Source organism: Cnephaeus nilssonii, assembly GCF_951640355.1.
Source record: "Cnephaeus nilssonii genome assembly, chromosome: 4".
NCBI classification, from domain to species: Eukaryota; Metazoa; Chordata; class Mammalia; order Chiroptera; family Vespertilionidae; genus Cnephaeus; species Cnephaeus nilssonii.
Window position 1 is genome coordinate 20,364,102 of NC_137075.1, and position 22,541 is coordinate 20,386,642.

The following is a 22,541-nucleotide window of genomic DNA, read 5'->3' on the forward strand; positions in this document are numbered from 1 at the left end:
CTTTAAATAGCAAATTGTATTTGGGGTTTCTGTTGTCCTTTTAAATTTATTTCATGTGAATTCACTGTTGCTAAGAAAAGACCTAAAGGGGGAGGGAGGGAGAAAAAAAGAAAACTTTGATATCATTAATATTAGATTTTTTAAAATACAAGAACCAGAAAAATTATAAATAGCATAATAACAAGAGATTTCTTAATTTAGATAAAGAAAACAACATTTAGTTATGTTTCCATACAAACAATTGATAGTTTTTTTAAGACTCCTGATAGCCACCTAAAAATATCTGATAAGGAAAAATTCTGTACCTTATGTCAGTTTTTTCTAGACGGCAGCAGAGTCCCTGTATGGTATGGTTTTAAAGTCTCCACCAAGATATTGGATTGGCATCTTTGTTCCATTCGGTTTATAGTCTATTTTCTCACCAGACTGGGAACTCCAGATGTCAATAGGAGTTTCACAAGATCAAAGGAAGACTATGGCCCTGAGAGTTCATTTGCTCCTTCTGCTTATTCTTCTCCTGAAGGTATAATCCTCTATTTGTAGCACTGAATTTCGGTTGCTTTAAAAATAAATGCAGTTCAAAGTTCTCTATAAGATATCTGCTGCTTGGAGAAAACAATTCCTTGGACATAACTTGTATGTCAGAAATCGTTTACTGTTTAGATCCTAGTGATCTGAAAACCTAGCTAATCTAGCCATCTGAGTTTTCAATGAAGCCGTGAAACCAATGTGAAAACTTGATTTTGCCATATAGGCTGTGGACAGCACAGATAGGAAGAAATCAAAATCACCTAACTCATCTCTCAAAACCCTATCTAGTGATGTGCCCTTTTAGTTATTGCACAGCATTAATACCAAAAAAACTTGCAATATATTAATTCTCCAACAGGTGAATTGTACCAATGTTTTACAAACATATTTTTAAGCCTATATTGCCAAACAGGAAGAACGTTCTAAACAGAAGAGATTAAAAACTAGAATTTTGCCCAAGAAAATCAATTGTTTTAAAATGCACCACATAATCACACGTTCACACACACATAGACCCCACAGCTCTATTATTAACATTAAAATTGATCTAGAAAGATTTATCAGTTAAATGGTATCCTGTAACTCCAGAAATGAATAAAGGGAAATTTAAAAAATTAAATAGCATTTGTATTACTAATACCACCACCAGTTTACCTACATGTGAAACATGCTCCTGTACAACAATGTAAACTTCACAGCAAGCCATTTTTACATTCATTAGAGCAGAATTTCCCATTTTCTTTAAATTACAACATAATTTTGGGCTGAGATTGCTGAACACACAGGTTAGCCAACAATAACAGTACAATTTAGTTTCACAGTGGTTTTCTTAACATAAAGTTCATTTTAAGTGTCTTTGCAAAGCTTTTCACATTAAACGTTAAGTTTCTAAGTGACTTCCTTTAGAGCCTTCTTGTTCAAACCTTTTCCACCTCGTCTTTGTATGTTTGGCATGTGTGTTGTCTGATTAGGGTACAGAATGGGAAACCGGCTTGTTTTATCTGCTGTTCGAATCCTCTGCTGTAGAAAGAAAATGTCCTTCATGAGATGTTGAAGCCTTCCCTGCACACACAGAATTTATGGCAAGTCCAGATCCAGGAGCCTGAGCAGCCCACCACCAAACAGAGACAAAAACATTGCCAAAAAGTCACCTTTGCAAAAAGAAAGAAAAAATAGAGGAGTGGGGGGAGGGGGTACCCCCATGGAATGAAAACACAAATGCACCATCCAAAGTCCATATTTACAAACTAACAGAAATATAAACATTGTCATATTTGGAACCAAATCAAAATACTGGGAGGGGCTAAATTCAGATATTGCTTGTGTTATACATATATTCTCCAACAAAACAGGTCATCTCTTAAAAATAAACAAAGGATCACTCAAATCAATTATTGATTGGTTTCCTAATGATGAATTAAGGCTTATTTGGTCACCTTATTTGATTAGAGGGTGTAGCATAACTTTTTTCTATATGTATTTTTCTTTATTGATTTTGCGAAATCTCAACAATTGCACGTTTCAAAAGTTTAGGTTGATTTAGAATAAATACACACATGTGGTTTTACCAAAGAATCATTTAAAAAGTTCCTTAAGCCCTTTGAGGGGTGCAGGTTTCTTCACTACATTAAAACAGTGTGTGGGCAGCACAAATGTCTCATTCAGTCCTTAATATTGCTTTTGTTTTTGAATCCTAACATCATGTCAGGTTTTCTGTGAAAGAGGAGTTATGGCAAGAAATATTTAAGTGTCATCAGCACAAAGGAGGTGAGTCTGTAAAACCAGCTCTCCAGGCAGAAGGGAGGGAGGGGAGGAGGGTGAGATCCGAGACTGGGGGAGATGGGGCGGGTGTGCTGAGGGGGGCCCTGGTGAAGCTGTTGCAGACAGAGCTTCCCATCAGAGTGCGGAAGCTGTGACGGAGTGACTACCTTCTCTGGCTGCCTGCATTCCCTTGAATGCCAGCGACGCGGGAATGTCACAGTTGTGGGGGGAAAGTGGGGTGCCACTGGCATGTTGCCATCCGTGTCCAGCAACGTAACCAGAAGGAGCAGCACTGTAGGTCATGTAAGGCGACACTTGGGCCGGGGTAGGATAAGGAGCCATGCTGGATGCTGACACAAAACTGCTCACAGCTGGGAGACCATTTGGTGCCTAAGAAGAGGAGGAAAAGAGAAGAGGTGAAAATAATCGCATTACAGTAGTTGACATTTCACAGGTTCTTAGAGAGAAGCAGACTGTAAGTTTTGAGTGGTAGTGGTTAACAATATTCTGATTCTACTTTCTGATTTTTTTTTTTTTAGATTTGACCTTAAGTATATTCTAAAGGCATTCACAGTCTTGCTATTTAAACAAACATAAGGCCAAGAGACAAGATATTATTCTTTCCACAAAGGTTATGAGGAGGCTATGACCAGAAAATTCACAGTATTTGCTTTGCTATTCAGAATTATAGGAAGGCAATGCTGGGTGAGGAAAGAATTAGTGGTGATTAAATACTCTTAGAATCTGTTCTGCTATCCATATGCCTTTGTCAACCTTCCCCGTACTTCAGTTTTGTTTGGCTCTTTTGTTGAGGCATTTATGAAGGGCCTGGTTGGTGTAGCTTTCATTGCCAGAAAGAAAGGGGGGTGCACAGAACGTGGGCTGTCAGATTAGAAACGCAAAATGAGTGCAACTTTTGCTAAATAAAACACGGACAGTATTTTAAAACATCATGTTGTAAATGCTTATTGGACAAAGGACATGCAAAATCAGACAGTTTGTCTTTAAAGGGTTTTTAAATGAAGATTGGGGGTGTTTTTTCCAGAGCTATTTTATCAAAAAGGAAACTGGCTATCCAACCATAAAAGAACTGCATATGTGTGGTTTAGAAATTGGAAAATTTGCTTGCAAAGTTTCGAGGCCCCGTGATGTGAATTTTTAAAAGCCACATGGATAAATCTCTTGAAATGAATTTACATGTAAAATCTGTTTGCAAACAAAATGCAGCAGCTCTGGCAGGCACATCTGCCTAGAAACCAGTACTCTATTGGCATCCAATTATTGTTGGTATCGTTACTATTAACAACACTAAAAACACCCCGATTTCCAATCTGATTCTGGCATGAACACTCAATATCCTTCTTCAAATAACTTAATTTTCCCTTTAGTTTCTACATGATTTAAAAAGAAAGAATAAATCCTTTTTCCTGGTAGTTATGTGAATGAATTCCATAGCAACATATTTTCTAGTGAAAATAAAATACAAATAATAAATTTATTATTAGTAGAACTGATTTAATCCTTAGAGGTAAGTAAAGCAGACATATGTTAATTAAATGCTTTTTCCAATTCAGTTGCAACATAGAAATTGTTTTCTGATTTAATTCATTTTGATATTAATTTCACTTCCACATCTCTGAGAATGCAATGGTGGGATCTCAAAAATTATTTTCTCAATTTAGAGTAATATTTGGAGTAGACTGCATACATGGGTGTGATTTAACTGAATTAAATTATGAATTTCTGGCAGTAAGAATAAAAGTAAACTTGTGTCCTTGGTCTGTAAGAGCATATACCTCATGTTCTGTTTGTCAAAGTGCCTGTTCTTTAAAAAATGGGGAAGGAGAAAGGACGCTAAGATTTCTTGAGTATGTCCTACCACCAAGAAATATTCAACATATTTTATCAAATAATGAGGACTGTGTTGTACTGTTGAGTTTATAATAATTATAAGATAATATATACGAAGTACAACACAATGTTGAGTTAAAATTAAAATGCATTACACGGGTCCCAAACGGTGATATGTACTCTTAAACAAAGTTTTTGCACATCACTATTGAACATAAATAAATTTTATTCTCTTTTTATACGCAATAATACAGGTTAAGGAATTTAGCCATTATCTCTAGAGCAATTGGCAAGTCAGTGGCCCTGTTTAAAAGATGTTAACACCCTTGTCTGATGCAGGATCTTCTGTAGCAAATATTCTTCTGCTTTTACTGGACAATTAAAAGACAGACATAATTTAATCTCAAACTAAGGCATATTTTGAGATAACATCTGGTAAAATATTCTTTCTTATTCTAGATTCTCATTGCTGGATCCTCATTCTGTTTCTTAACTTCTAAAAATATATATATATATATTCCTTTCCTTCTTTCTGAGAATGGCTCATTAGAAAACGGCTCACAGGAGGCACTTTAAGGCTCCCGGCAGATGAGCATGAACATAGTAAGCTGTCAAGTTGCAGGAGAAATCTAGCATTGCATCAAGATTACAGTTCTGATCATGTTTATTTAGGATTTTCCTAATAACCTATGAGAAATTAGTTTGGAAAGGAATTATTCAATGTCAGTTATAGAAAGACGTTTGCATCTGCATTTGGCTCTTCCATTCTAGCATTAATTAATATATAATATTATTGATGCCAATGTGCACCTTGAATCATAAAATAAGAATCTGAAGATTAAAATGTTGAGGTTCAAATTACTTTTAAAATAACAAAAATCTTTGCTCAACATTTTACAAATACATAAGGTTAGACTACTAATATTATACATGACAGAAACAACACTCGCATTAGTAGAAAAAAAACCTGTTGGTGAGTTTTCTTTGTCATCGTAACTAACTTTATTCTTCCCATTCTTTTGATCTTTGTATTTTTCTATCATTTAAAATGACAGTTCTCTCTGAAATTCTTGCTTTGTCATCTTCCCTTTCCTCCCCTTGCACCCCCTTGATTAGGGGCTCCCCGAGTGTTTTGTTGCAATGTCTACAATATCCTTACATGCACCCACTTCTTTTTTTGTCCAGGACTGTTCCCCCTGAGAAACCAGGCTGGAATACGGTCTCACTTTAGAGTTCCTGGGAATTAGGGGGAGGCAGAACATTGGATGTAGGCCCATGTTACCTTCAGGCACCTTAGTTATTCTATGACTACATTTCTTTGTCAAGCACCAAACCTGCTTTTATGTTATTATTCCTATTAGTATAAACATTTCAAAGTTCTCTAAAATCTGCAATACAGTTAGAGTCATTTTAGTCTCCTCTGTATTGCAGAAGAGAAGGAAAGCTGGGAGAGGTCTGACATCCACAAAAAGGCAAAAGGAGGCTAAAATGTTTGCTTAAATTTTTTTTTTTAAATTTAAACAGTGTAAAAATAGCTCTGGACTTTCCCTCAGGTTAAATTACAGCCTAGATTTGGAGTGAAAAGTTTTGTCTTAATTTAATTTTATTTTTTTTACTTTTAAAGTTCAGATTTAGAAATTTAGGGGGGAAATGGCATAAGCAAGATGAGAGAATAAACATGCTTTAAAATGTAACTGCCGCCTTCACCATTCATACTAGTGACTCATTAAATACATCAATTTTCTCACTATTAATTTTAAAACATGACATTAGTAAAAGATATAAATCTCTACTGGGTAAGGTAATTGTTACTTATGAAGCAATCACTGAAAGAGTAAAATATTCCACCACGAAGGAAAACAACTACAGGTAGCATTGATGTTTGTTTATTCTTCCCAGTGAAAGAGTGTACTTCTTAAACACCCCAAATCTGCTTAATGTTTTCAGTGAAGGGCATGTAATTAATCTGAAAAGCTAGTTAGGCTGAGTAGAGACTACCAAATGTACGCCATAAATATAGTGGGAGCAAACATGCTAAATTACTCTATTTAATTGGATTGTAAATATGATTTATAAATCAACCAACATATGGAATCCCCAGGGAAGAGTAAACAAATTTTCCAAATAAAACCCCAGCATTGGGTATGTAATGGAAATCTCATTTATGAAAATGACTTTACCTAAAGATTTCATCAATAGGACCTCAATCCATCAACCCCTTTTTTTAAGGCACATCTTCCTTGAAAGCAATGAGATAATCCTTTCCTCCAAAGAACTGTACAAGGGTCCTCCCTGGAACAAACTTTTAACTATTTAATTTTGAGAATGGGATTTACTAATACAAATCAAATTGTATGGCCTGAAAAAAGCAAGTCACTTGTTTTGTTGAATATTTTTAGAAAAAGACAGATTTTATCCCACCAGCATTAACAAAAATTACCTAGGAAAAACTACATAAAATGCAATGGAATTTGGTTAAAGTTATTACAAGAACGAATGAAAAGTATGTGTTCGTTTCACTGGTTCTAAAATATTAGAAATACAGATTTGCCAATTCTTAATAATATCATTTTTAAGTGAATATGTTGATAATTTGTATTGGCAAAGAGCTAGATTATAAACAGTTTGAGGACAGGGACTTGCCTTAATCATCTCATAGCTCCACAAAACAGGACACATTATAGGTGTTTCATAATCATTTGTATACTTAAGTTAGTGCAATCTTTTGAAAGCAAAACATGTCATACTCTTGCTTTTAAAAAATGTAGGCACCCTTTATCACAGAACAAGTATTATACTTTAAGTAAGCAAAATGAATAAAGCTGTTGAAAAAAGTAAATAAAAGTTCTAACCTAGCCATTTCATTATTTGGTTGATGGGCGTTCCATTTATTACCACCCCCGAAAAAATGGAAATGCATTAGTATTCAAACACTAATGGCCACGAAAAATAAAAACTGATGTAACAACTGTCTGGCAACTACAGGTTATAGGTTATTCTTCAAATTCTGGAAATTGTCTACTCAACATTTTCTCCCTTGAAGAAAATACAAATAGCAGTGCCAAATCCTCTACTGAAGATCTTTTATCCACTCATCAGTTCTACCTAGTACTCTCCTTATGATAAAATGAGTTTACCTTGGTTTTATAATGAAGTAGATTTAGCCACAAATAGAGATGTGCTTCACCTAGAATTTCAACCTCAATATATATCATAAGCAAGAAAATGGTTCAGATCTGAACATAAACAAGACTTTCTTTTTTGGTGAAATCATTTTTCTGACTGTCATTATAAACTTCCTAGTTCAATATGCAATAACTTAGCAAAACAAACCTGATAAAATCAAATGACAGTTGTAAATACGGTTTCAACTTTCATCCAAAGGATTTTAATTATGCTTAGTTATCCCACTGCAGATCTACATGTTTCTAGGTAATGGAAAACTGATCATTTAAGTTTTTTTCTAAATGTTATGTTTCCAAATGTTATTAAAATTGATGTATCCTTTAAAAAGTGTAGTCAGCTCTTTTGTATTTTATATGACACATTTAACTGATACATAATAATTAATTTTGTTTTAAAACACTAATAGTTAAAAGCTAGCTGGGTCAAAGAATGTTTTATAGAATAGATAACATTATGAATTTCAAAGACTATTAGCATTTGCCTAGGATTGCATTCTTTCTACAAAATGATAAAATTTTAACACAAAACTAACTTTATTTGAAATTATGATGACTCCAATGCAAAATAACTTATATTTTCACAAAAAGAGTATGTCTACAGGAACAATATGTCTGCAAGGACTGCCCATTTTTAAAATAATGCACTAGAAAACTGTATTCAGTATTCTGAAATACTACCATTATTTCAAATACAATGTGTAAATAAATGCTTCATAAGATGTTCAGATTAATTTATGCCTCTAAATTCAACTATTTTCACACCTCTGAACTTTTTCTTAATTTCAAGTATTTATAGACCTTTCTTCATTCTGACATCTCTATTTGTAGCTAATATTTTATTAAACTTGCTATCTGAGTTAAATATATATTACCCAAAAATGAAAATAATCAAAACTTATAAATCTACCATTCAGATACTTTAATTAGAGTACCATATCTGCAAATTTTTTTTTCTGAGAATGTTTGCCCAACTGTAGAACATTTTTCAAAAGCTATACAACTATTTATAAACTGTTTAAATAAAATGAGATGTTGATTCACTAAGTCCCTTGTAAAAGGATAGCTATAGTCTAACCCATTATTCTCTCTATATATTTCTTTTGCCATTCAATTGCATTCAATACAGGTTTTATGATTTCAACAGAAAAGAACCAGCCATTAAGAACCAGAGAACATTGTTGCCATTCAGAATTAGATGAGATTAAAGGATTCTAGCCCAATATATAATGTGGGTGAAAAAAAGACAAAATTGATAAATATTATTTTTCTCATGTCCTCAGTGGTATGCAATAAGGATTTATCAATGGCACTATAAATTATCATTTACAGTGTAATATTAATGTGTCAGACAAATTTTAATATTCTAAACTAATGTTTTAAAAACAAAAGATAGATGAGTGTACCAATGTGTATAAGATTCTAATTACTAGCAATCAGGCATCTTTGCATTTAAAATTAAAATGGAAACTAGATTACAGTAATCAATCCTACCTACAATCAGTTGTCAATTCAGCCTCTTGGGTAATTTCACAGGTGTCTCCTGGGAATAGATTATGATCTAAATCTTATAATTCTCAATTCTCAATTTCCTCCTTTATATACTAAAATAAAACTGGGATCATATAATATTGTACTATTTAATGACAACTGAAAATTCTCTGAAAGTATTATTGTAAAAATTTTGAGAATATGTTTTTACCAAAGACTTGCAAATTTTGTTCAAATACAAAGTCATTTTATATATATATATATATATATATATATATATATATATAGTATATATATATACATAACATCCCTTACCTTTGCATGTTTAAGAGCAAATATAAATGTATAATTTTACCCTCAATGAAATGAGTATCTAAATCCCAAAAATGCTGGTTATGCCTGTATTGAGGATATTTTAATTCCATTGAATTACTTAATTGTAGCTAGGTGTACAGTTAACTTTTACTTTAAACTGTGTTATTTTTCAAATAAAAAATAAATTCCAAAATTGCTCACAAAATGACAGCCTAAATTTGTGTCTACTTAGTACACCTGCAGCATTAAGCACTATTTTGATAATTGTAATAGAGTAATCGCTGGTTTAATTGTCTCTAGAAACTTTTCAAGTTTTGAAATTTTACATCATTTGAATTATCTTACTGTATGGCAATGCAGAAGATTAGCATATTGCAATTAAGAACTTTCCAAATGTAAATTTGATATAATAAATATGGTTTTCTCCTGGAAAAAAAATTAACTTGTTCTCTTAAGTATTTAGAACAATACTTTTGACCACTTGCTTCTTTAAACTACTTGTTTTTATAAATCTGATAATTTAGTGATTTAATATTCAGTGAATTAAATGTAAACGATTTTCAACATTCAGAATATACAGAGTAGATCATTCAAAACAGTGTTCTATTTTCATTTTAAATGGGTACATTTAGTTTTGAAGTGTCTGTATAGATGACCATTTCTAAACAAGTTTAAATACTAGATCTATAATTCAAAAAAGTAAAAATAGTCATAAAAGTTTTTGGATTATGGCACTGCTATATATATGTATATATATATATATATATATATATATATATATATATATATATATATATAACCTGGTTCATCAAATATGTGTGGAAATTATTGTTTAACTCTATTCTTCACGATGTTATTCTAAGAAATGATGACCTAATAAAAATCACTGAGCACCTGTTAAATGCTTTCTACTGTGCTAGCTGCTTTATGTGCTACCCTATTGTTTGTAACAAAATACCCTGACACTTTTTGACTATGAGGTTTCTGAACAAAGTATATTCTGAATCTGAAAATTGCTTGTTTTTAAAAGTTAATCTCTAACCACCGCTTACAACCACAGGTAATATTTAATGAATGCTTTCTACCTGCCACATGTTTGCATTATCCCACTGAATCTTCGCACATTTCTTGAGGTTGAAACTATTAATTCTCCATTTTACAGATGAAGAAATTAAGGCTCTAAATGTTTAAATAACTCACTTAAGTGGTGATGGTACTAGAAGATCAGAGTTCCTCACCATTGTACATATTGCCTCTTCGTTACAAATTAAAGGCCCTTTAGTACAAGAAAATGACAAACTTTCTTGTAATTTCTCATTGGCATTCTCACAGTAGGAATAGGTTCAGGAAAGGGACTCTCTTTGCTGCTATTTTCTCTGGTATATATCATGGGAGAACTATTAATATGTATCTGGCTCTTTTTTAACAAAATACGAGAGGAATGAGGAAGTGGAATGGGTTTGTTAGAGAAAATAACATCTAGGATTTCCCCCCCAAGTGAATAAAGTAACAAGTTCCAGTTCCCTAGAAAGCTGGTTTTTTACATATAAGAAAACATTGCAAGTTTTATGACTTCAAAATAATGAAATGAAAGCTAAGTATTGGAGGCTTTGGGCCTGGAGTTTGATATTAAGAAATGTTCAAACCTGCCCAGCTCTGCTCATCTCTCATAAAACCTTACTTTGCTTTAAGGTTGTTTGTTTGTTTGTTTGTTTTTGAGAGCTTTGGCTTTGAACTCCTGATTCTAGCCTGGTGAAAACTTTAGACTCAAAACTCTTCGGCTTTTATTATTGTGGTTGCTTCGTCTTTCTCAGAAAAAAAAGAAAGAAAGGAAGGAAGGAAGGAAGGAAGGAAAGAAGAAACGCGGTGGCTTGACTGTTCTTTAGGAGGGCCGGGGGAGGGACAGAGGGAAAAATTAAACGGTCCACAGCAGTCCGTATAATTTGAGGTTTTCTCACTAAGCTCCCTGGGGAGATCCCGACGTGACTGTGAGGAGGGGGATGGCCACTCTGTCAGGTTTATCAGGTCGCCCTCTTCTCGCTCCCGCAGGACCAGCCACGCCCGTGTGTCCTCGGGGCGCGGGAGTGGGAGCAGGAGGCCCCGCGGGCGCCCGACGTCCCGCAGCCGCGGGGCTGCTCGCCCGCCCCTGGGAGCGCCCTCCACGGGGAGCCCCGGCCCCGGGGCGCTTCCAGGTCCCCGGCCCCGCGGGGGTCAAGCCCGAACTGCGCCCTCGAAGGTCGGGCCTCCTTCCTGCCCAGTGACCCCGGGGGCCGGGCTCCCGCTCCCCCGCAGCCCGGCCGGCCCTCCGCGCGTCCCTCCGGCCGCCCGCTCCTCACCTGGCCGTACTTGGCGTCCTGCTCCAGCGCCCCCTTCTCCAGCCCGTTGACCGCGTGCGGGGCGGCGGCGGGGAAGGCGCTGCGGCCCAGGCTGCTCCACTCCTCCACCTTGGGGCTGTGGTACGGCGAGCTGTCGCTCACTCCTGGGGAGAAGAGGGGCGTCAGGCCGGGGCCCCAACCGCGCCGACCCCCCATCCCCAGACGCGACGCGACCCCGCGCCTCCGGAGCCCCGGGCCCTCGAAGTTCACCGAGTTCACCGCCCGCCAACAGGCCTCGCCTCACCCGCGCCGGCGGGAAGGTTTCCTTTTTCGCGAACGGCCTCTGATTTCCTCCTGGCCCTCCCAGAGAAACCAGCGGGAGGGACCTGAGAGCTGGACCAACGTTTTCCCAAATCGGAGAAAGCAGCAGCGAAGCTGGATGAACCCTCTCCCCCATCCTAACCCAGCCCCGACCGACCGAGGAAAACGCGGGAACGGCGGGGACTGAGAAGCGCAGAGGAGCGCGCGGGCCTACCTCGCCGGTGCTGGTGCGCAGGCCTCCGGGCGAGGGGCCCCTAGGCGGTAGGGACCCGGTAGTTCGGTCAATAGAAGGAACAAAAGACCTGCAAAGTTCTTTGCAAACACGAACAAAATGCTGCCTACAATCCATATGCAAAATATGTGTGCACAGGTTTTTGCCTTGCTGTGAGCAACCTTGGTTCCCCATCTCTATACATTAAATATGTGAGGGTATGGGGAAATGACTCAAAAATAAATACTGTAATTACCACTCTAAATACCACATGTGTCAGTGATAAGTTATGTAGAGAGGGTTGTTTTGTGTGTGTGTTTTTTTAATGATATAAAAGGTTAAGAAAATGAAAGTAGAACTAAGTGCTTTCTTTAAAAAAAAAAAGTAAAATCATCAATTATCTTATATGTTTGCTTGTTTGTTGTATCCTTTGTGTTCTTAATTGAGATGCAAAGAAAATCACATGGTGTAAACTGATGACCATCATACCTAGGGGGTGTGCATATCGAATCACTGGCATCTTTAAGTGACCGAGTTCAATTTTAGAGAGAAGATGTTTGAAAACTATGAGCAGCATGTCCTTGTCTTTGGGACCTATGGGTGGAGGACCCAAGTTTGACAGAGCCACTACAACTTGATTTCAAACCCTTCTATCTGACACAGTGCCTGGAAGCAGTGATCATTTTGTAGAAATGACCATTTATAGAAACAATCTTTATATATTCACAGACTTGTCAGAAAACAGGTTGTTTAAAGCTGGCATCCAGAATCAACAACATCTAGAATGAAGAGTTACTGGTCTCAACAATCCAATACATTTACAACTGACATTTGATCTGACTGTAGGATCCCTAGGGGAAAAAAAGTTTTCTTTCAACTCTGTCAGTCTTCTTTCACTGTTCCTCCCCCTCTCCAAAGAATTAGATTGTGTTCCAATTTGCACCAGGACCACTGTGTTTTGGCCCAGAACTGCCAGTCTCTCTTTGCCTTCCCAGACAAAAGGCAATCGGTAGGCACAAGCCTGAAGTTATCTTAAGAAATTGAGATCCCCCTGCGAGCCCCCATTTCTGCTGATCTCACACTTTCCCATGAACAGGGGCTTCCTTTAAATGTCAGTGAGGTCAGTTTATCCTATAAATCAAGGGCAAACTCTCTCCAACTAAAGCCCCAACCAGCTCCGAATAAGACAAAACTGAACTCCTAGAAGGACCTTATAAATGCACAGAGAACAAGAAGATGAGAAATTGGGGCTCGGCTTTAATTACTTAAAAGATAATGGTGCCAATGTGGTGGTAACCAAGAAAGGCGGGAAATAATTAAAGAAACGAACCCCCCTCCTATTTAATTTTTCTTCTGCACATTTTAAACTTTTGGCCGAGAACTTAAGAAGGTAGGCTCTTTATCTCTGCAATATTTAATTCTGCATCTAGGGCATTTTGACTTTCTTTTCTCCCTACCTAGGAAAAAAAAAAGTATGCTGTTTGTTTGTTTGTTTGTTTGTTTTGCTTTGTTTTAACAATGCCGTAAAGGAAAACAAACTTGGAGCTCTTGAGGAAGCCCGAGGGAGCAGGAGGGCTGGGGAAATCCTTCTTACCAAGCAGAAAAGACACCGAGGGCACCACAAGGTCAAGGGTGAGAAAGGAAAGGAGCAGGGGGGTGGCACTGTTGAAAACGTGCAAGGACTAGACGTCCACTCGCATTTCCGGGGATAGAGGGGCCCTACAAGGAAGCGGCAGGCGCGAGGAAAACGGAAGAGGACAGAAAAGAGGACAGCAGGGAATTGCCATGCATTTTGTCTCCATTTCAGCGGTGGTTGGTGCCACTTCCTAAGATCATATATATCTGTTAAATTGAGAGAGAGAGAGAGAGAGAGAGAGAGAGAGAGAGAGAGAGAGAGAGAGAGAGAGAGAGAGAGAAAGAGAGAGAGAGAGAGGAAGAAGAAGAAGAAGAAGAAGAAGAAGAAGAAGAAGAAGAAGAAGAAGAAGAAGAAGAAGAAGAAGAAGAAGAAGAAAGAAAAGAAAAGAAAAAAGAAAAGAAAAGAAAAGAAAAAGAAAAAGAAAAAGAAAACAGAGTCCCACAATGAGCAATGCAATAACATGCAAGTTACTAGTAGTAACTTCGGGACCTCCGTTTCCGAGGAAAAAGAAGTGAAGCATAAGAATGAAACCAATTAGGTGACATTTGAACTTCCTGCCTGAGCAAATTTGGCCTGATTGCTAGAATCCTCAAGAAGAATACTGCAATTTCCACAGGGTGCCCGACTCCTCGCGGCCGCATCTGATCCCCAAACAGGCTGCCCTCAGCGTTTGTGTGCAGCCTGCAGCCCTACGCCAGCTCGGGTCTCGCGGGCTGCGCCCCAAGTCCGGCCCGGCCGCCTTCCCGGAGAGAGCAGGCAGGTCTGAGGCTGCCGCGGCGACGGCGCGAGAGGCGGGGGAGGGTGGAAAATGCGAACCATGTGTTGGGGCTGGGGGGATGTTATGGGTCTGGTAGTTTGAGATGAGGCAGGAGACTGTGTGTGGTAAGGAAACCAAGGGCATGAATTTCAACTTAATGAGATCAGGACACCCCCTGGGAGGACTCCTTACGTTTCCAAAGGAAAAAGCCCCAGGTGGTGGGATAGACTTGGGCGGAAGCCGCCCCTGCTGAGACTCGTCGAGGGTGCGGAGGGAAGAGTCTGCACGTCCTCGCGGCGGCCCCGGAGCCTTACCTTGGTCGGTGATGGAGCGAATTCCCAGGATGTCGGTAACGGAGTGGGAGGAGGGCCAGGTGCGCGGCATGGCCACCGAGCCGGGGATGGCGGGGACCCCGGGCGGCGTGGGCACCTTGGCGGCGGCCGCCGTGATGGGGCTGGGGTAGGAGTAGATGTGGTTGTAGGGCAGCGCCGGCTGCGGGGCGGGCTGGTGCTGCTTGTACGAGTCGTAATGGCCCTGTTGGGCCAAGTTGCCGATCTTGTTGCGCAGGATGCGGCTGATGGAGCTCACGGAGGGCACGTTGTACTTGTCACACACGCCGTCGGCCAGTAGGCGGTCCCGGATCTCCCAGGCGAAGATGCCGGGGTCCCTCTGCTTGTAGGTCCGGATGTGCTTCACCACAGTAGGGGTGGTGACCCGAGGCTTGCTGCCCCCGATGGCTCCCGGCAAGATCGAGCCTGTCTCGTTGTAGCGCGCCAGGATCTTGCTGACGCAGCCGTGAGAGACCCGTAGCTGGCGGCTGATGTCACACGGTCTGATGCCCAGTTGGGCCAGTTCCACGATGCGAAGCCGGATGGCGTTGGGCAGCGGCCTCCCGTTCACGAACACTCCTCCCAACTGGTTCACCTCCCCGAAGGCTGGCTCTGCAAAACAAACACCCGGCGCGCGGGGACGCGCACCCGCAGTTGGGGACCGCCGCCTGCCACCCGGCCTCCGCGCGCGTCACGGGGCAGGGCGGAGGCCACCGACCAGGGACCCCGGGCTTTCCTCAAACCCTACGGTCCCCGAGCTTTGCAGAACGGCCCCAAACCGCCGCGGTCAAGTCAGACCCCCCTCCCTCATTCCGGCGGCGCTCGCAGCCGCTAGAAACAAATAAAGTGGCGAGACGCAGGGCCGCTTCGAGCGTTCCAAAGTCTCGGAAGCGGGGCGAGGAAATCGATCTTGACGCCTGCAACCCGCTCCTTCTCGGCTGCTCGGCGCTAAAGTTTTTGGGCCGCTCCCCTTGGTCCCCAGCGCCCCGCCTTGGGGACCTGCGCAATTAGACAAGGTCTTGGGGAAAGTGCAGGGTTTTTCGCTTTTCTGTTTGTTTGTGTGTGTGCATGTGTGTGAAACAAAACTTGGTCTGCCACTGGGGCTGCGGGGCTTGCCACCGCTCCCTTCTCTTAAAATCAGAAACTAGCATCAACAGCAACCCAGTAGCCTGCGTTTAGACTGAACTGCTGTGCGCCTCTGACCCTTAGCATGTTCCTACAAGTTGTAGGAAAACGAGCAAAGTCAATACGGAAAGTGTGAACGCTCAGGGGTGCGCGCCCTCGCGCTCTCTTTCCCTCCCTCTCTCTCTCTCTTGCTCCCTCCCTCCCTCCCCGACTCTGACAGCGTCCCCCGCCGCCACTCACCCATTGCTCCGAGCAGCACACCAGCCGGGCCCCCGTTCCGAGCTTCCAGAAAGGAACTTTTCGCACGGCCTCAGTGTCCCAGCCTGTCGCTGCCCCGGGCCGTGGGTGCCTCCGCTTCTCTCCGGGAGGAGGCGGCGAGAGTGCAAAAGGAAAGAGTAAAAGGAAGTCTGTGCCCCGCTGAAAGAGGCTTGAGTTCTGCATTTCAATCTAAGCAGCAACGTGGGCTGGGCTGAGCGGGCCGGGCGGCTCTGTCTATCACTCACCCGGGACACGCCCCCCAAAGAGGTGGGCCCGAGGGCAAGCTGCGTGGTGATTGGTGCGGGGCGGTGAGCGACAGCGCCGTCCGGAAAGTCCTTCCGCTGTCTCCTCCAGCTTGCTCGGCACCTGGTGACTAAATACAATGAAATTTGGTGTTTGACACCTTCCGAGGAGCAGCGCAAATAGACAGCAAAATTATGCTGATAAAAATGCTGAATAAGCAAATTAAAGCGTTTGGTCCCAATATGAGAGACTCCAAAAGGGAAGGAGCTAAGGAGACTTCTTTAGGGGACAAACGTCTTAGAATTGTTACCAGTCGACACCACCTCAAGCCAGGTGGCGAAGGCGCGCGTGTGGGAAGATAGGCCCATCGTAGAGACAAGGAGGTTGAGGGGAGGCCGAGGCAGAGGTGGGGGCCACACTTACCGCCAGGGGCAAACCCCTCCTCCGCCCCCGCGACTGGCTCCACGCAGCAGTCTCTACAGGAGGGTTCATCCAGGTGCGCGGGGCCAAATGTCAGCCACGCGGGCTCCAGGCAGGGCCGCGCTGGGTGCAGAGAACGCAACCACCGGCGCCCACAGCCCCCGCGGACAGGTTACCTGGCGCGGGCACGCTCAGCGGAGGCCAGAGCGCCGCTGCGCTCAGCCGAGGTGCTGTCCGCGGGGGCTCAGTACGAACAGTTGCCGGTTTCCCCCACCAGGAAAGGAGTTTTGTTTAGCTATGAAAGAGACTTGGTCCCAAGGTGAACACCCGGCCTGCGTGCGTGTGCGTGTGCGTGTGTGTGTGTGTGTGTGTGTGTGTGATTCCCGCATCTTCGGTTTAGCTACCAGAGGCCTTGAGGTTCATTCAGCCTATCTCTCTGAGTTTCCACTTTCGTTCACCCTAAATCTAATCTAAAGTGTACAGTACTCTTTTGGGGGGCCAAAATTATTCGCATTTTGAGTGTGGGTTTTGGAGAACGCTAAACACAATTTTAAAACAATATGGGGACCATTTTTAGTGACCTTGGGAGCTGTGCCGCCCCGGGTCTGTGGTGCACACACCGCCTGCTCTCTGACTGTGGCGACGCTCCTTCGGGAGCCACCGGATTCGGGCTGATCCTCCCACCGTCCCCAGGGATGTGTGTGACTCTGGTCTACACATAGGGAAGCTGACCGGGCCCAGATCCCGGGGCAGTAAGTGACAAAACTAATGATCAGTTGTGCTTTTTTAAACCCAAAAGTAATCTCCAGATCCTTTCTCTCCTATGGTGCGCGCTCCAGGTTCAAATTTACAGATATGAAAGATTTGAACGATAAAGGAAAGATGACTCCAAAAATACTTAATTCTTTCTAGTCGGACTCTTGCGAAAAGTCCCACAACTAGGGACTTGAATTTCACTGGGTCTGCGCCCCAGTATCTGTTGTGTGGCACCGACAAGCGCTTTACAACGCGGAGGTCCTTCGGGAATCCAAGCAGGTAGCACTGGCGCTGCTTCTTGGGGCTGGGGTACAGATCAGTTAACACTGCGACATCTCAGGAGCGCTTACGGGTTTGCCTTAGGCTTCTTTGGAAGAATAAACATAACATGCTGGGCGTCTTGACCCCTTTCCCCCTACGCCCCCGCCCCCTCCAAACACAGCCACCTGCTGTGGCGGACTCAAGCGCTCCTAGCGCCCAGCGAAGCTCCTCTGACTCTGCGGGGCTGCGGTGTCAGTTAAAGTTCCGCCCTGGGAGTGGCAAGACCCAGTGCCCTGGTGTGGGTCTATGAGCTCTGCGAGGGCTTTAGGGGACGCACAGCACCAGCCCAGAATGAGCCTGAGACTCGGATTGTTAGGGTTCCAGCTAGGTGGCCCTAACACAACCCCCTCGCATTCCCTCATCTCCTTCATCCGCCTCATTTCGGCGCTCTCTCTCCAGTTCCACCTGCTGGACTTGGTGTCGGCCGCGCGCGGTCTTAGCTGCGGTGGACCCTCTACTCCTCTGTGGTGGACCCCCAGCCCGGCAGGACCTCATTACGCCTGGAGTGGAGGGAGGGGGGGGACAATGAGGTTAAGTGGTGCTCTCCGCTGTGCCCAGTCCCTAGAGCAGCAGCAGCAGCTTTGGTGTTTGCTAATACTAAGTATCCAAACCGAGGCTGGGGCTCCTGGGACAAGAGGAGCCAAAGCTTCGGGGGATCCTAGATAAGAGGCCGACGCTGAGCCCTCCGGGGGACGCACACTGAGCCAGGGAGCTGGCGACCCCATGGACAGACAGTGACCTGACAGGGAGGGAGGGAGGGTAGAAGGAGGGAGAGAGGGAGGGAGAGACTAAGGGTTAGGAAGCCTCCTCCGCGGGCCTAGGGGTGCAGGGGTGCGGAAAAGAGCAAGGTCAGCTGGGCTCAGTGCCCCCTCTTTACTGCCCGCTCTGGAACCAGGAGATCACACAGAGATCGGAAGCATTTCGACGAAAAGAAATTTAAGACCAAAACCAAAACACAACCAGTACGGCCTGCAGCTGGCACAGGCTGAGGAGAAGCCAAAAGTCCTTTCCAGGGCGCTGTGGAGGCCTCCTCCGAGGGGAGACCCACTCTCTGGGTAAATATTTACTTAGTGGGAGACTGGAAACTGGCCCGGCGGGAGGGTGTGAAGCAGGGGCTACAGGGGGTGGGGAGAATCCGTGCGCTCAGCACAGACCCGGACCAAGCTGTACATCGGCCCGATGGGAGCCAGGGCCCAGGACTCCAGGACTCCGGCCTGGGCGCCCGGCGGGGAGAACTTCAGCCTGCAGCGCGCCTTTTTGGCCGGACCCTTACCCTGTCCCTGCGCGCCCAGGCCAGACGCTGCAAAGTCTTCACAAATCTGCCAGCTGTCCCAGTGCCTCTGGCCTTTACCTGCGGCGCCCCCCCCCCCCCCCCCGCCCTCCTCCTCCACCACCACTTTCAGGCCTAAAGGTGTCTGCGGAAAGATGCGGAAAACGGACTGGAATCTAGATCCTTCTGAGGTCAGACCCGGGCCCTAGAGGCTGTGCAGCGACCCCGGAGCCCTCCAGCTCTCCAATCCTGAGAGACGGGCGCCCTGGGATGCTCCGCCGGGCGCCTGCACCCCGGGTCTGCGAGTCAGCGAGGACTGGGAGGGAGGAGTGGGTATAGCTAGAGGGGGCGTGTATTTGCGCTGGAGAGGGGTCCTGCTGTTCCCAGTTGCACTTTGGAAGAGCAGAGTTGGCAGAGAAGAATATGAAGGAACAGATTCCTCCAACTGCCCCCCTGCCAGGAACAAACAGGACCTCGGGGTGAGGCCCGGGCGACGGGAGTTGCGGGGATCTGGAGCAGCCGGAATCTGAGCTCCAGGATGGGTTTGCGAAGCACAGTGAAAAGCACAGTGCCTTTAGCTGTCTGAGGGGGGGGGGGGGGGCGGTGGAGACACGATCTCGCGTCCGGTTCCCCCAAGGGAGCCCGTCTTCTAGGGTAGGTCAAGGATTGTGGCAGGGAGAGAGAGAGAGAGAGAGGAGAGAGAGAGAGAGAGAGAGAGAGAGAGAGAGAGAGAGAGAGAGAGAGAGAGAGGCGATTTCTCCATTCCTCTCCAAACTGTGTTGCCACCGCCTGGGCCGTGGGTTTCAATCCCGATCCGCCTACTGCTAGGTCCGGGCCGCGCAGGGTCAGCGGCCGCTCCTCCCCCATCTTGACCTTCTAGCTACTGCCGCCGCCAGTGGCCGCCGGCAGCGCACCCGGTCCCCAGGGCGAGCGAGGGTCCATCCTGAGCTGAAGCCGGGCGGATCTGCACTTGGAACCGCGGGCAGGGGCAGGGGCAGGGGCAGGGGCAGGGGCAGGGGCAGGGGCAGGGGCAGGGGCAGGGGCGGCGGCTGGAGGGAAGGGCCAAGGGTGAGGGAGAGACAGCCCTCTGGGGCCCTCAGCCCCTGCCGGGCCGGAGGCGGGGGGCGGGGGGGGGGGGCGGGGGTGGCGGCACACTGACCTGCGGGCCTGGGCTTCGCCGGGTTGCGGACGCGGCAGGACACGCCAGCCCAAGTAAAGGCCGCAGGGGTCCCCCGAGAGGAGCCCGGAAGATTCTCCCAGGGTCGCTAGGACCTCCCCGGTCCTCTCCGCCTTCCAGCCGACGGCGCTCACGATAAAAGACCCTTCCCCAGCAGGCAGCAGCCCACCGAGCCTTTGCAGAGCGCAGCGATCCTGCTGCGGGGCCGCGGGACAGGCCCCGGGGCTGCGCGCTCTCCGCGCCCGCTCTCTCCGTCCGAGGGCAGGGGAGGGGCCTGCTGCCGCCTGAAACCCGCTTCTCATTCTCCGCCTGCCTGTTTCGGATCGCTCGGGGTTGGTTTTTCTGTTTGCTCACTCCTTCTGTTACAATAAAAACAATCGGCATTTCTTTTCAGTTTCCCCATATTAGCGTCACTCAGTAATTGTTCTCCACATCCCCCTCCCCCCACACACGTTGCTGGTACCCTCGCAGGGGAAGGTTTCCGAATACATAAGCAAATCTTCCCTAAAGACTTTAAAGTAAAAATAAATAACGGCCCGGGAAATTGCCGTGACCCTAAGCATCACTTTCTGAACGCAAATTACACCCATTTTTCAGTGTTCAACAGCGGAATTGCTCTCAGAAGGACTGCGCGGGGCCCTGTGTGACACGGTTACGTTTGTTTATTAGGTCCGCAAATGCAAGAGAACACACTTTCGTGCGAGGGGCAAAGCTGTGGCTTCGGGACCGCCAGTGCGGCCCAGGATGGACCCCGGCTCAGGGAATAGGAGGATCCCCGCGGGGAGGCCGAGCTGAGCCTCCCCCCAGAGGGAGGAGGGACCTCACCCCTCACCCCGCCGGGCCGCAGCCTCTGTGGGAGCCACCACCCCGCTCGGGAACACGGGAGGACGCCGTCTGCGGTCGCTCTAGAGCCCCGAGCTGCAGCGGCTCCAGAGAGTTGTGGCTGCGCGTGGGAAAAGCGGGGTTTCGGGGTTTTTTTAAGATCCTGCCCGCAGGGCCCCTGCGAGAGCCGTGGGGCTGCTGCTTGCCGAAGACCCGATTGGCCTAAAGGCTGTCTGGAAAAGATAAAGGCGAACCAGGCCGCGCCTCCAAGCCTGGGTGTTGGCTCTCCAACGAATGCAAAGCCCCTCGGGCCCCCCACCGCGGCCGGGTCCCCCCGCCTGCAGCTTTATTCCGAGGCTGGGGTTGCCTGCAGGCTTCGAGGAGCCCGACTTAGCCTGCGGGCCGGAGTCTTGGTGCTGAGCACGGGCATCCCTCCTATTTTCAGTGATGCAGCGAACTGGGGTTCGCGGTCCCCTCGAACTGCGGGGGGCGCGGTGTGGCCACGAATCTCCCGGGGGTCCTGCGACGCCCGGCCAGTCCTCGCGTCCGGGCCATGGACACAGCGGGGGGCTGCCCCCCGCGCAGCGCTCTCGAGGCGCGGGATTCCCAACCCGCTGCCTTCTCCGCGCTAATTCCACCGCCCACCAGCCCCGCGCTGACCCCGAGGGCGCGAGCGGAGACTCCAGCTACACCGCCGCTTTCCCTCCGGAAACAGGAAGCGGGGGCTGGGAGCAGCGAGTCCGGGTCCGAGCCAGGGATATTTTCCCGCGGTTTTCCAGTCCCTCGCCGCCTCTCTCCAGGCCGAGTCACCTCGTCATAGCGCCACCTACAGGCGTCAGATTTGATCGCGCTCTCCAAGGAACCTTGGCCAAGGTTGGGAAAGGCCTTGGGAAACCCACAGGACTTGGAGAGCCCGAAGTTTTCAGCTCCCCCTTCCAACTCTTCATCCCCCCGCAACTCTCCACTGGGCTCCAAATCCCCGCGCCTTTCCTCGCCGTGCTCCAAGGCAAACCCCAGCATCAGTCTTTTCAGGCTTCACCGAAAGCCCTTCTTCCACGGGATGCCAGGCGGGACCCTCCGCGGTCCCCAGCGGCTGCGGAGGCCCTGGGCTGTGAGCTGTCCTGGCGCGGAGGCGGGAAAGCTGGGAACTGGAGAGGGGGCAACGGGCCCACCCTTCTTCGGCTCGCCCTACCATGTGCTGAGGGCTCACAACGCCCAAGCACTTGCAATCCTCTTACAAAGAAGGAATTATTATCTTGCCCGTTTCCCAAGAGATAAGAGACTTCGATTAAATAAGAGCGCACAGGACACTGATTAAATGAGATCACCGGGGTAAGAAAATGGGCTGTGAGCCCCACCATGCCCGGAGCGTCTGCGCTCCCCACTCCCCTTATTCCGCAGGAACAGCTCGCCCTGGAACCCCAAGAGAAGCCCCCTTGCGCAAGGGTC

The 22,541-nt window shown here is 46.0% G+C and overlaps 2 protein-coding genes across 2 annotated transcripts in view; one reads left to right on the top strand and one right to left on the bottom strand.

Moving 5' to 3' along the window:
- Window positions 1-531: 531 nt before the first annotated feature.
- Window positions 532-16,203, bottom strand: PAX9 (paired box 9). The gene is made up of 4 exons (XM_079767469.1): window positions 16,066-16,203; window positions 14,686-15,312; window positions 11,468-11,610; window positions 532-2,682 (listed from the first exon to the last, which is right to left on the bottom strand). Exons 1-4 carry the CDS (start codon window positions 16,067-16,069, stop codon window positions 2,428-2,430), a joined length of 1,029 nt encoding a protein of 342 aa, XP_079623595.1. The 5' UTR covers window positions 16,070-16,203; the 3' UTR covers window positions 532-2,427.
- Window positions 16,204-16,568: 365 nt separating this feature from the next.
- The window catches only part of LOC307097626 (rab-like protein 2A), a gene marked incomplete at both ends in the record, with an annotated part of 447,159 nt that continues 441,186 nt past the window's right edge, over window positions 16,569-22,541 (top strand). The window contains 3 exon segments of the mRNA XM_079767715.1: window positions 16,569-16,659; window positions 20,080-20,147; window positions 20,150-20,161. Coding sequence (XP_079623841.1) covers window positions 16,569-16,659; window positions 20,080-20,147; window positions 20,150-20,161 — 171 coding nt within the window.